This window comes from Quercus robur, chromosome 12 (genome assembly GCF_932294415.1).
Source record: "Quercus robur chromosome 12, dhQueRobu3.1, whole genome shotgun sequence".
NCBI classification, from domain to species: domain Eukaryota; kingdom Viridiplantae; phylum Streptophyta; class Magnoliopsida; order Fagales; family Fagaceae; genus Quercus; species Quercus robur.
In genome coordinates this window covers 40,246,943-40,261,861 of record NC_065545.1, presented here as the reverse complement: position 1 = coordinate 40,261,861, position 14,919 = coordinate 40,246,943, and the positions used below count along the sequence as shown (strand labels likewise).

Genomic DNA, 14,919 nt, shown 5'->3' with positions numbered 1-14,919 from the left:
GTTTCAAACCCTATGATCCTATGTATTTGTCAATTGATTAAAAAAATAAACATCATTTTAAATAAAAATGTCCACTTGATGCTTCCAAAGAAAAATCGTGTTTTAGGTCTTCCAAAAATAAAAGATCACATTGCACATGATGTATATGTTATTTTCTAGCTAACCAATAAATCTATAAAGGGCCAAAAGGTGTTGCTCGACTAACACCTCATATTTTCAACAGGACATCTTGATTCAAATCTCTCTCCCCCCTTTGTAAATCTCAAATTATGAAGAAAAAAAAAAATCCATAAAGCAGTATATTTTCCCATTATTTTATAAAAATAAAAAAGTAAATTTATTTATTTAAGTTTAGTTTTATTCCACTCCACTAGTAACACTAACAACGGTAAGCTAAACAAAGGGCATGTGCGCGGGGTGGGCAGTGAAGGCCACAATAAGAGGAACAGTTGAACAAATATCAAACACCTCCTTGGCCTTGCTACTTAGACTTTCATCATCAGCTTCCTCTGCTTTGTTTCCTCACTTCCATTTCCATATTTACAATGTTCCTATCCCAAAAACAAGCCCCCTATTTCATTCTTCTTATTTTTCCACTGCTTTGCAACTGTTCGATGAAATGTCACAAAGAGATTGCCATGCACATGATAACCGATATTACCATGCTCTTCATCTCGTCAAATCCTGCACCGTAAGACCCAACATTGTAACTGCCAGTATTGGCCATTGCATTGCTCTCAAGATAGGTGGTCTAGCTCACTTGCCCACTTCCACATCTCTTCTCACTGTGTACTCTAGAGCTAGACATTTTGGTTCTTCATTCGCCTTGTTTGATGAAATTCATAATAGAGATGTGATCATTTGGAATTCTATGATTACTGCATCTGTTGAAAATGGATACTTTAGTGCAGCAATGAAACTTTTTGTGGAGATGACTGAAGAAGGAACTGGGTTTGATTCAACGACTCTTTTGGTGGTCGTGTCGGCTTCATCTCATGCAAATCACTTGAAACAAGGAAAAGTAATACATGGGTTGAGTTTGAAATCTGGGTTGCTTTTTGATTCTATTCTATGCAATGCTCTCTTGGACATGTACTCAAAATGCGGTGATTTGAGCTCTTCGGAGCTTATGTTTGCAGGGATGGAATGGAGAGACATTGTTTCGTGGAATTCAATGATCAGTGGATGTGTCTATAACAGTTACCCCGAGAAGTCCTTATGGTACTTCAAAGAGATGGCTTTTTTTGGAGAACAAGCGGATAATGTAACTCTGTCTAGTGTTATTTCAGCATCTACTAGTCTAGGAGAGCTGATTTTTGGTGAAGTCATTCACGGTTGCGGTATTAAACTGGGTTATGAGGACAGCTCTCACATTTCGGTTTCCAACTCTCTCATTTCTTTGTATTCACAATGTGGAGACACTAAGGCTGCAGAAACCATATTCAAAGAAATGAAACACAAGGATGCTGTTTCATGGAATGCAATGATTGAAGGATTTTCCTCGAGTGGAAAGATTTCTGAAGCATTTGATCTACTGCATGAAATGCAAATAACATGGTCTGTTCAACCTGATAAAGTGACCATAGTTACCATAATTCCATCATGTGCAGAAAAAATGTTGTTGAGAGAAGGAAGAGCCATTCATGGATTCACCATTCGCAGGCAAATGGAATCAGATTTATCAGTAAAAAACTGCCTCATGGACATGTATTCAAAATGCTATAGACTAACAAAGGCTGAACTCTTGTTCAATACTATGCTAGATAGAGACCTGGTGTCATGGAATATAATGATATCTGGATATTCTCAGAATGGGCATTCTGAAGAAGCTCAAAATTTATTTAGGGAACTACTCCATTTATACTCAAAATGCAGCTTGTCAACGCTTTTAGCTATACTTCCTTCCTGTGATTCCCATGAGTCTCTCCAGTTTGGTAAATCCATTCACTCTTGGCAGTTGAAATTGGGACTTTCAAATGAAATTCTTGCAGTTAATTCCCTCATGTACATGTATATTAATTGTGGAGACTTGAAAGCCGCTTTCTCATTGCTGCAGAGAATTGATGTTGTGGCGGATATTACTAGTTGGAACACAGTAATTGCAGGCTGCTCACAGAAAGGCCATTTTCATGAGGCTATAAACACTTTCAATTTAATGAGGCAGGAACCCAATATCAGCCATGATTCTGTTACTCTTGTTAATGCCATATCAGCTTGTGGGAATCTAGAGTTAGTTTCCGAAGGAAAATCTATTCATGGGCTTGCTTTTAAAACTTTAATGGGATCAGATACCCGTGTGCAGAATGCATTGATTAGTATGTATGGCAGATGTGGGGATACTGAGAGTGCAAGATCAGTATTTGATTCCTGTTCAAATCGCAATTTATGTTCATGGAATTGCATGATCTCTGTTTTTTCTCAGAATAAGGATGCTAGAAAAGCACTAGAACTATTTCGTTGTCTTCAATATGGACCTAACGAGATCACCTTTAATGGCATCCTCTCGGCTTGTACTCAACTTGGACTTCTAAGATATGGAAGGGAGATTCATGGTCATGTATTTTGGCTTGGATTTCAGGAAAATCCTTTTATATCTGCAGCTCTTCTGGATATGTATAGCAATTGTGGAAGATTGGACATTGCTATCCAAATATTTAGAAATACACAGGAAAAGTCTGTAGCAGCTTGGAATTCTATGATTTCTGCATATGGGTATCATGGCAATGGTAAGAAAGCAATTGAACTATTCCATGAAATGTACAAGGCTGGAACTATGGCAACTAAAAGTACATTTATAAGCCTTTTATCGGCTTGCAGTCACTCTGGGCTTGTCAATGAAGGTATCTGGTATTATGATCATATGTTGAAGGAATATGGAGTGGAGCCTGTCCCTGAGCATCACGTCTGCATGGTTGATATGCTGGGTCGATGTGGTAAACTCAATGAGGCTTATGAATTTATCAAGCAAATGCAGAGCCAACCTGAACCAGGTGTTTGGGGGGCACTGCTTAGTGCTTGCAACTATCATGGAGACCTTGAGATGGGAAGAAAAGTGGCAAAACTTCTTTTTGAATTGGAACCTGACAATGTTGCATATTACATTTCACTGTCCAATATGTACGTTTTTTCTGGAAGATGGAAAGAAGCTGTGGAGTTAAGAAAAACAATTCAGGATCAAAGGTTGACAAAGCCAGCAGGTTACAGCCTAATTGATGTTGGTTTCGGGTGAGTGAGAGTTCATCAATGTGTTGAGTTTGGCAACATAGTGTCTTTTGTTTTTTTTTCTTTTTTTCTTTTTTGTAAATGAAGAAAATATCATGGATGAATTATCTAATGTAATTATATTCTTTGATTATTTCTATCCACCAATCTCACTGCTTCAAATTCAATACGAAGAAGCTATGTAAAATAACTTAAAAAATGATATCAATGAGACCAGAGTTTTTTGGGACTATGGATTTGTTATTGCTATTGTTGTTCAAATATGAAATATTTGGCATTATATAGTTTAGAAAATGACATGAAATATTGAAATCTCTGAAACTTACACTTTTTCATTTTTTGTAAACCCTGTAGTCTTTGAAAAATTATGGGAGAGTAGTTAATAAGATGACATCTTCATGAATTTGTGAATTCTTGAATAACATATTAAGTACATTGCTAAAGAAATTTATGCTCAGTATGAACATTGAAAGGAAAAAGTTGAAGACATGCTCTGTTTGCTTGGAGATACATTTTTTTATTTTGGGATAAGTGTTTGCTTGGAGAGACAGTTAGGAGAAGAAAGAAAAGTTGAAAGGTGAAATAAAATTTTCTTCACATTGACGATTTTGTTGGTACTTTTTGCTAAAGGAAAATTTTTATTGAACAACAAGAGGAGATTAAACAGAAACATAAGAGCTTTCAGCACCCCCAAACCTATTGACCACCCCATTCCTCTTTGATAAGGCCTTATTGCTATTCTCCATAGAAATACCTTCAGTCTTTTTATGAATTTTACTGCCCCAAAGAAGCTTCCGTAAAAATTTTCCCATTGTTCCACCCAAAACCTTGATTTGGTAATAAAATTCCTAGACTTTTCGTACATCCTTAGAATCTTGTATGTAGTTCGTCTATTTGGAATATGAATTTTTAAATAGCTGAAATTTTTTTTTTATCAAAAGAACATATGTAGCTTTGGATGGGAAAAATGGACATTAACTATGCAGCAAAATGCCCTTGTTTTTTAACAAAATTGAGTTACAGGTGAAACTCGACATTTATGCATATTTTAACAAAATCGAGTTTTATGCATATTTTGCCACTTAAATTTTCAATTTTTTTGAAAATTTAAGTGAAACTCAACATTAGCAATGTCAAGTTTCACTTAAAAATATACATATAGTTCGATTTTGAGGATATCGAGTTTTACATAGAACTCAATTTTGTCAAAATCATGTTTCAAAAATAGGGACATTATGTTAAATAGTTTCAAAACATGGGCATTTTGTTGTATAGTTTATAAATTAAGAGCAAATGCCCATTTTCCCTACTTCTGGATATCCAATTTGCTTGTTTCTTGGTTTTTAAATTTACCACTACAAAGAGCATGTTGCCTTATTTTCCTTGATTCTTTGTCTACATCAGGTATGCACTTGTGAATGAAGTTATGCATTGAGTAATAATAATAATAATAATAGTGAGTGGTAAATATAAAATAGGTTGGCTTAAATTCATAGGTCTTATAATTTGGATTTAAGTGGTGTCCCTATATGGTGGTGTGCGGCAAATTGTTAAAGATTTTTAGGGTCCCTTTTGTAGTTACCAATTGTGCCGGATCAAGAAAATCTGATTTTTAGGGAGAGTTCATTCACAGTTTTTTCTTTTGTAATACCTCAACGTGACATGAGCATGAAAGGGGTTTAAGAATTAATTTTCTTTTTATAAAGGCTAAAATATTTTTACTTTTTGATCCCATAGTGTAATAAGCCTATCCTTGATTTTCCTAAATCCCAACTAGAAAAAGATCCCCTCCAATTCCTTAATCTAATGTGCGGCACGTAGCATTTATTTGATTTTTTAAAATGTCACATGTCTTACATCTAAATAAAATAAAAGGGAATTAGAGATCTTATCCTATTCATATCCTTCATACTGAAATATTTTTTATTCTAACCATTTAGATGGACCAAAATGTGATCAATATTGCATATAATTCATTAGTGCTTGAACCATTGATTTTATTAATGTTGCCCTACCAAGTACCAACCTAGCATAGATATCTAACTCTAGACGGCATGAAAATTCTTTTAATTTCACAGGTTTTTTATAATAAAAAAAAATTATGATAATTCAATAGTTGGGAGAAAAGGGATTTGAACTAAACGTCAAAACAACAAGATATGTCACTTAAGCTACAAATAAATTTCTCAATTTGGTTTCATATATATATATATATATATTACAAAATAAATATTCATAATCTTCATTGCATAATGTTTTATCATATCAAATTATTAATTTAATACTTCCGCAACATTTTTATAATAATGTCACAACAAATTTTAGGTGACAAGCTATTATTAGTGGGTAAAAAAGTGATGTCAATAGTAGGTCCAGATTAGAACAAGTAACAACTTACAAGCTAACATGTTATATATGAGTAAATTAAAAAAATAAACATATTCTTAATGTTAAAAAAAATTCATATGTGAGTAAACTGATGAAAAAAAAGGGTTAAAAAAAACATATTCTTTGTTTATATACCAGTCAAATCATTACTATATATATTAATGTATAATTGAGCATCTATCAAAAAATATATATATTAATGTATAACTTAGTTGAAATATTAGTTTATATATTAATGTATATTTTGTTTATCAACTTAGGTGGCATATGTGATTTTTTTTTTTTTTTTGCTCAATTTAATAATAATAATAAATAAATAAAATTGTCCAACTCATGGGGTTCAACCCGACCCATGTGAGTTGGATTGGGTTGGATTGAACTTATATGATGGGTTGAATTAGGTGGAATTTTTTTTAACCTACCATAGTGGATTGAGTCAAAAAATGTCCTTAATTTGACCCAACCGACTCATGCACACCCTATTATAATATAAAATTTTAAATCACATTTGATTTCTACACCTTTAATAAATTTATTAAGAAAAATTTTAATATAAAAAAAAAAAAAAAAAAAAAAAAAATCCATTTAAAGCTCGATTTTGCTAGTACCTACCAATAACGTGGGCGCGAGCATCAGTGGGTACTTCTGCTTCTCTCGTTTGTGTTAACTTATCAGCCCACACAGTAGGTTTGTGTTTTCATGAATTTTCTATATTTGTTTCCATTCACCACCTTTCAACCTCTTGGGTTGGACTAGTCTGCGTAGCTGTTGCTGAAGTTCCGGCTTGGGATTTGGCTAAGGTAGACCTCACTTTTCACTACCTTTCTTTTTATGCCCTGAACCTGTTTGACGTTTTGTCTAAACCAAAAAGCAACATAGTTATCCCCGCATTGGAATTGTCGTGGCATTGCTAAAGCCTCAACAAAAACCACCCTTGGAGCTTTAACAGAGAGCAAAGCCCAGATTGCATCAACTGTATAGCTCTCTTATACAGCCATACTCTCATTGCCAACATCTCAAAATCCCAATCATGAGATAACTACAATGGAAGTAGTCGTAGCAGCCCCTCAGTTGAAAGCAGTAGGACTAAGTTGTGTTCATGCTCATACTGTATCCATATTCCCTAGTAGTACTAGTTTAAGTAAAAGTAAGTGTGCACTTCAGATTCGGCAGCCTCTACGCAGCCCCAAACAAAATGTTTTCATCATTAATGATGATAATAATAATGACAAAACCGATACTTCAAAACCAATGGAAATGGCAATAAAAACTACTACTACTCCTAATAAGAAGAGAGGCAGCAGCAGGTGCACAAGCTCTGATATTTTGCGATTGATGGATGGGCTTGGCCTCCCCATACCCTATGATATGTATGCCTCCCTTATCCAAGAATGCACTCTCACTGCGGACTCTGCAAGAGCTATGGAGTTGCATGCCCGCATCACCCCGAGGCTCGAACTTCCATTGCCTTTGCTTAACCGACTCCTTCTCATGCATGTATCATGCGGTCTATTTGACACTGCCAGGCATTTGTTTGAACAAATGTTCCGTAAGGACATCCTCACTTGGGCCACCATGATTGTTGCTTATGCCAGCAATGAAGACTACCATGAAGCTGTAACTTTGTTTGGGAAAATGCAATCCCAATCCCAATTCAATTTTTTCGAATTACCCACATGGCTCATAGTTTGTGTTCTCAAGGCATGTCTGTACACTATGGATATGGAACTCGGAAAGCAACTCCATGGCAGCTTACTGAAGTTGGGTATTGCTAATGATTTCTTTCTCAACAGTTCCCTAATCGAATTTTATGGGAAATTCAAATGCCTAGAAGGTGCTGACTTTGTCTTTAATCAACTCCCACGTCATAATACTCTGACATGGACGGCCAGAATCATTAGCAGCTGCAGGGAAGAGCATTTCCATGATGTTTTTACTTACTTTAGGGAGATGGGAAGGGCAGGAATTAAGAAAAACAAGTTCACATTTTCTAGTGTTCTCAAGGCATGTGGTGGGATTCACGACCATGGGCATTGCGGTCGACAGGTCCATGCCCATGCCATCAAGCTTGGGCTGGATACAGATACTTTTGTGCAGTGCGGGTTAATTGACATGTATGGAAGAAGTGGGCTACTGCCAGATGCAAAACTGGTGTTTGAGATGAATGGTGACAACAAGAGAAACACTGCATGTTTGAATGCAATGGTTACCGGGTACATGCGCAATGGCTTTTACATTGAAGCCGTCAAGTTTCTGTATCAGATCAAGGCAGCTGGAGTGCAGCCCCCAGAATCTCTGCTCAACCAACTGAGGCTAGCTTGTGGTAGTAACGCTACTGAAAGCAAGATCTAAACGGACAGGTGGAATATATACTTGAGGCAGATGACATGCTCTTATAGTTTTCTTCTGTGACTCACCATCATTTGCGCATGACATTTTTGTCCATCTAACAGCATTGAGTGGACGACCTTGCATAGCACCACTGAAACAAACCATAACTGGAATATTTTTTTTACACCCCCCCCCCCCCCTCTATAAGTTTGTGCTTGTATAATCTGCAATAGAACCTAAAATCAGCTTTTAGCTACTGTAAATAAAACATACAACATATTTTAGTATAAGGTATTTATTCATCTTGGGCCACCCATCTGAACTATTGATCTGGAGATTTTTGCATTTGCTGTCCAAGATATCCAGGTTCAAAATCATTGGTGTCACTGTTTACCTTGAAGGTTTGAATGACTTGGGGAAGGAGGGGTAGGGGTAGGGGTAGGGGTTTGCAGTTGTTCTGTTGGCTTTGTTTTCCCTTGGAATTTATGATGATGATGATGATGATGATGTTGAACAGGTATGTTTAACCACTGGTGGAGGTGCTGATAGTATGGCATATCTGCATAAGCTGAGTTAGGATTAGTTTTTATTTTCTGCATCAATTTCTATTCAAAAGATTATCCTTCCTTTGCAAAAGTCAATTCTCAAATATACTATTTTTTGCTCAATACCAAGCAAGGTTTGATAGTTTTTGGTTCTAGAGCATTTATTTATTCTGTAGGAACACATTCTGAAGGATCTACTCAAAAGGCAACAATGGAAAGCCAAAATTGGTTTCAGTTTAGACAGGACTCTTTTTTTACTACCAACAGTGCTTTGAACAAATAGCATCATGCAAGTCAGCCACAATCAAAAGAGTGGTGGTGGGGGGGGGGGGGGGGGGGGGAGGGATCAACACATCCAATGGGGTAGGCACACTGACAATCTTCATTATTTGATGAAGTTATTTAATTTTCTTTATTCTGGATGTTGGATGTTGGTCAATATTCTTGTCAGTAACACTTCTGCACACCCCCCCCTCCCATCCCTCCTATCTTATTCCAACCCAAAGAAGATGAAAAAATAAAAGAGGATTTCTTATTATTGCTGACACTGATCCGTTTTGGTGAGACCTAGGGAGCTTCTTGCTTTATTGTGCAATAGATTACTGAGCAGTAAGTCCTACTCTCTCTCTCTCTCTCTCTCTCACACACACACACACATATCAGCACAACTTCAATAATAGCAAGGGTAGATGCATGGGCAATATTTCCAGTAGTTTAATTTTGATCTTTTATATTATGTATTCAGAAGCAGCCATTTTACAATACCCCTCGATGAAAATGGGAGATTTCTTGCAATCTTTATGATGGGAGGCATAGTGGCATACATATCCAATGGGTGAATTAGCATTCTGATGCAAGGCATTTCAAGTAACTATATGCCTATATCCTAATCCACTTGTAACTAATTAGTTAGTTAGTTAGTTAGTTAGACCATTTCTTAAGCATTAGCCTATAGGATTTAGACACTTGTCAACTATCTAGAGGCTGCCAATGCCAAACAACTAGTATAAGTAGGAGAATGTAAGTTCTTTGTAAATCAGTTTTTGGTAATTGAATGAATTGTTAGCCTTTGTGTTCTATTTGGAACTGTGTTTGTTGCAGAGGTACTTATCTACCTATCAATGTGTTCTTAGCAACTCAGCCTTTCATTGTTTCTAAACCATAGACAATCAGCCCATCACATCCCCTGCATCACATTCCTAATTAATACACAAGGATACTAAGATGGATTTTAGTAGTGTTTGAGCTATAAACTGTAATTGTTGGTTCCAGAATTCACCAAGCAGTTGCGGTGAGTGGCAAAATTGCACTTCATGATAAAATTCATTATCATCTTTCAGAAAGAAAAAAAAAAAAAAAGGTTATGTCATGCGTTTTAATGCTACACATTATTGTAAAATTGTCTTAAGTCCTGGTGTTGTTACAATCTGTATTTTTTTGGCGAACATGTGCATGCACTTGACTTTTCATGCCATGGATACTTGAAATTTAAATGAACCCCTTGTTTTACTACTTACTGACAAATACAAGTTAGGCTTATTTATTGGTTTCATAGAAAATACAAGTTAATCGACCCCAGACGTTACTCAAACTTTCCTTGGAAAGATCTCTGTAGAAAATATCTCATGATTAAGATTGCTACAAGATGATCTCAAGCATGCTGTGAGAATAGGTCTTCCTTAGTAAAATTCTTTTGGGAAGATCTCTATCATACTTTGAGAACATGTCTTTCTTAGCAAATATTTCATTGGACAGATCTGTAAAATTGTCATAAGACAGACCTACATCCTGTTGTGGGATATATTCCTTCTATTTGTCCATTGGAGAGAAGAATCTAAAGTATTTTCTTCCACGGGTTCGGTTCTCACAAATATCAGGTGTCTTAGAAAAAAAAACAAATTATCATTCTTGGTCACATAATATAAGGTTCATACATTTTTTATTAGATTCTAAATGGAGTATCAGTCAGACATTAATAGTGCCTGTTGATGTTGAATTTACGTAACCTGTGGCTGTGATGATCTTTAACAATATGCAGGGTGACGGATGCAGACAATTGTTTTCAGAGAGGAGGGGGAGGGGCCAATGATAATGAACAATGAGGCATATATGAGCTTTGTCCATGCCAGACGGGGATGAAATGTCAGTGGATGTAATGTATTGTAAGCATCTCCAACCTTATTCTTGATGGGAGGATTAATGTTCTGAAAACGAAGGTAGAGATTATCTCAACTCCATTTGTAAGATTTTTTGTGCATTGCATAATTTCTTGACAGATCCTTTGTTAATGAGATTCTTGCTTTCAACATCGGGTCCCCCTTGCATCTGGATATATGTGTTTTTTTTTCTTCTCCTGAATTGCATGTGGATGTATTAGCACTGTGATATTTGGACCAGATAAGGCAAGTAATGAGGATTTAATTGCTTGCTCATTGAAAAGGATTAGCAATGAAAACACATCCGCACTAGTCACTACATATGAATATCTGGTTTTTTTTTTTTTTTTTTTTTCTTAAATGGAAAATGAATATCTGGTTTTTAAGATTATTGACCTTTTTTTTTATAAGATAAGATTGACTAATTGGTTGTTCAATTTGTTTGGTATATTAATCTTTCAACCTAGGTTGGGTCAAACTAGAAAGAGTGGAATTAGACGATAGAACTTTAAGACTCAGGCTAAAAATCACTCACTTAATTATCTTGATCTCAAAAAATAGTAATGTCCGGGATACAATATTTTTTTTATAAATTTTTTTTATTTATTCTTTGCAATTGTTTGTTTGGAAATAATTTTATTAATATAAAAACTCTGTATTAAGGAAGAATAAATATATTATCATAATTGGGATGTTCATGTTACCCTATAATTGGGATGTTCATGTTACCCTCCCTTGGTTGAAAATGATTTTTTTTCTTTTTCTATTTTGTGATGTGATTGTGAGTGAGGGTTCGGTTTGGGAATATGGGATGGTCCCCTAGCACATTTATCGATACCAAAGAAATAGAACGTTGCTATGGGCAAAATGGCCCATTACCATTAATTATTGAAATATTTTGTCTAGAAACACTGTTTCGGAACAATATAGCGATCTACCACTTTTTGTGGTACTCGAGCTTGGTGAGCTCGAGTACCCCATTTTTATATTCCACCGTGGCCTGCTGACATGGAAAGTTTAATTAAAAAAATAAAAAATAAAAAATTTGGCCATTTAGTACTCGAGTTTGGTGGGCTCGAGTACTGTTCATGATACCCGAGTCCATCAAGCTCGGGTACCATTCTGTACATTGGGTAAATTCTTTTTTTTTTTTTTTTTTTTTTTTTTTTTTTTTTTTTTTTTGGGATTGACGAGAATTAATGAATGCTTGGTCTTTTTTTTTTTTTTTTTTTTCGGTATTTTCGATGACAAAAGTCTTATAATTTAACTCGTTTACACTTTTGGTGTGTCTATCAAAATTATTGGGAAAAAAAAGTTATCCTTTTTTTTTTGGGTGGTCTTTTGGATTATGCTTAATAGGCCTTATACACCCTCTCCCTTTTTTCAAGGTACCAATCTGCCTAATTTCAAAATTAGTTAGGCCCAAGCTGTCCTAATTATGAAATTAGGCAGATTGGTACCCGAGTTTCCTGGGCTCGGGTACCAATCTGCCTAAATTCAAAAAATTAGGCAAGCCTGCCTAATTTTGGTAGAAGGTAAATTTTTTTTTTTTGTTTTTTGGTAAATTACACACATATTCAACGTTTTTTATTAATTCTCAAATTCTCGTCAATACAAAAAAAAAGAATTTACCCAATGTACAAATCTGCCTGTTTTAATAAATTAGGCAGATTGGTACCCGAGCCCAACAAACTCGGGTAACAATCTGCCTGCTTGTTATGCTTATCAAAATCCATTCTCCCATCCGGGCTGATCCAAACCGTGTTGTAAAATGGGTACCAAGCCGTGGCACAATTAGAGCGGCTAGAATTGCATCAGAGAAATTATTGAAGTGAGTAAGCTTTATTTTATTTTTCTAGTCTTGAAAACATATTAATTTAGAATAGGCAGGTATAATTGTTTGGCTTGATGTTTAATCATTAAAGAATTCTTCATCTTCTATTTACTATCACAATTTCCTTTGCCATTCTTGGTCCTGCTTTTGCAAGCTATGGCCCTCAATTTGATGAGTGGAATATATATCCAATTATTAGTCGGACAACCTTGCAGAAATGGCATGGTTAAGTAATTATGGCATGTTTGTGTATGGAGATGTTTTTCGTTTGAAATGGTCTCATCAAGTAGAGAAACACTAACAACAGTCAATGATCTCAACCCGATCTGAGATTATTAATGCTCTAGTGAATGAGCTGATTCTTATATTAATAATCAATATAAGAAAGAAGGATTTATTTTTATTTTTATTTTTTATATTTAAAGATCCATTTCATGGGTAATTACTGACTGATGGAAGATCTACCTTTCCTTGCCTCCTCTTTATAGCTCAAACCTATGGTTCTGTCAATCTTAACATAGTATTCAAAGTAAAATTTTGGTTGTGACATTCCTACTTCCATATCTTTATCGTAAAATGTTAATTGAGTCCTTTAGTGCATTATCTTTTTTCTAAGTAACTTGAAAAAAGGGAGAGGGGTGTATAAGGCCTATTAAGCATAATCCAAAAGACCACCCAAAAAAAAAAAGGATAACTTTTTTTTCCCAATAATTTTGATAGACACACCAAAAGTGTAAACGAGTTAAATTATAAGACTTTTGTCGTCGAAAATACCGAAAAAATAAAATAAAAATAAAAGACCAAGCATTCATTAATTCTCATCAATCCCAAAAAAAAAATAAAAAATAAAAAAATAAAAAATAAAAAAATAAAAATTTATCCAATGTACAGAATGGTACCCGAGCTTGATGGACTCGGGTATCATGAACAGTACTCGAGCCCACCAAGCTCGAGTACTAAATGGCCAAATTTTTTTTTTTTAATTAAACTTTCCATGTCAGCAGGCCACGGTGGAATAGAAAAATGGGGTACTCGAGCTCACCAAGGTCGAGTACCACAAAAAGTGGTAGATCGCTGTATTGTTCCGAAACAGTGTTTCTGGGCAAAATATTTCAATAATTAATGGTAATGGGCCATTTTGCCCACGTTGCTATAGACACCAAAAATTTCATACACTCATAATTCATCTCCTTCTCACATGGAATGGGACATTGCATACAACAATTGTGCAAAATAATAAATATCAATGAGTGAGAGAGAGAGAGAGAGAGAGAGAGAGAGAGAGAGAGAGAGAGAGAGAGAGAGAGAGAGAGAGAGAGAGTGAGTTTCAGTCTATATCTCTAGACTTTTGGCAAGAAATATCAACTTTGAGCATCTTTTTTCCACCTCACAATACCTATCCCTGATTGGCCCACCTAACCAACGAGACATGAATTTTGATACAATAATACTAGAGTATCATATTTTTCACACTTTATAAATTCACAACTATTCTGCGTGGTAAACTGTGAGTGATGGAGAAAAAATAATAAATTCATATTGATGAGGATAAAAGATGAGCCTAGCCACGCAGAACATAAAGCTGACGGGTTTAGTGCAATCCTTCGGACATAAGCAGACGATGGTGTTATGGCTGACGGTCATAGGTCAACTGGCTCTAAGGCTGACGGAACTACTAGATCGACGCCCAAATAGCTGAAGGAAGTAAATTGAAGCTGACGGACCGAGCATAAGTTTACTTGCTACCCACGTTACGTATAAGGAATTGTCTTGCTTCCCACGCTAGATAATATTCAAGGGATCCTTATAAGGAAAAGATCCCGTAAAATACGCTTAAGAAGATTCCTATAAGGAAAAGACTTCTACTCCAAGGAAAAGAGGGGCAACCCTCGCTACTATAAAAACCCAAGCACCCTCATAACCCAAGGTACGCATAATTTACCCTCTCTAGCACTCTAGAGCAGTGAGAATAGTTCTGACTTAACCTTCGGAGGGTGTTTGGCCGGTACCACACCAGTACTCTCTGCTAGGTTCTTCCCTTTCGTTGTGCAGGTGCCATTTGCGACGTGCGAGGAACGTGTGACTCACTGGTGGTATTATTTTCAGCATCATCAGTTGGCGCCGTCTATGGGAAACGTAGCACATTATCGCTTCCTAGACAAAAGAGTTACATGGTACTCACTCGCTCAATGGCGACCACTAACGACGTTCAAGAGGAAGAAGCCCCTACGACTGCACTTGAAAGACAGGTCAGGACACTCGCCACAGCCGTGGAGCGCCTCACCAAACAAAACCACGACCTAGAAGAGCAACTGAAATAGAAAAATGCGGCTCCCAATGACCAAGGAGCAGATCAAGAAGGAACCAGCGCCGACAGAAGAAACCAGGAGGGACCCCAGGCCAGTAACACCCCGAGCAAACCAGAACGACAGAACATAAGCAT

General features: G+C 36.0%; 2 protein-coding genes across 2 annotated transcripts; both read left to right on the top strand.

Annotated features, from left to right (window-relative positions):
- Positions 1 to 185: 185 nt before the first annotated feature.
- LOC126709899 (pentatricopeptide repeat-containing protein At4g19220, mitochondrial) lies at positions 186 to 3,461 on the top strand. Its single transcript, XM_050410268.1, has one exon. It carries the CDS (start codon positions 407 to 409, stop codon positions 3,227 to 3,229), a length of 2,823 nt encoding a protein of 940 aa, XP_050266225.1. The 5' UTR covers positions 186 to 406; the 3' UTR covers positions 3,230 to 3,461.
- Positions 3,462 to 6,207: 2,746 nt separating this feature from the next.
- On the top strand, positions 6,208 to 10,963 carry LOC126709564 (pentatricopeptide repeat-containing protein At1g31790). The gene is made up of 2 exons (XM_050409857.1): positions 6,208 to 7,970; positions 10,525 to 10,963. The coding sequence occupies exon 1, from the start codon at positions 6,655 to 6,657 to the stop codon at positions 7,960 to 7,962; it is 1,308 nt and encodes a 435-aa protein (XP_050265814.1). The 5' UTR covers positions 6,208 to 6,654; the 3' UTR covers positions 7,963 to 7,970; positions 10,525 to 10,963.
- The last annotated feature ends 3,956 nt before the right edge of the window (positions 10,964 to 14,919 follow it).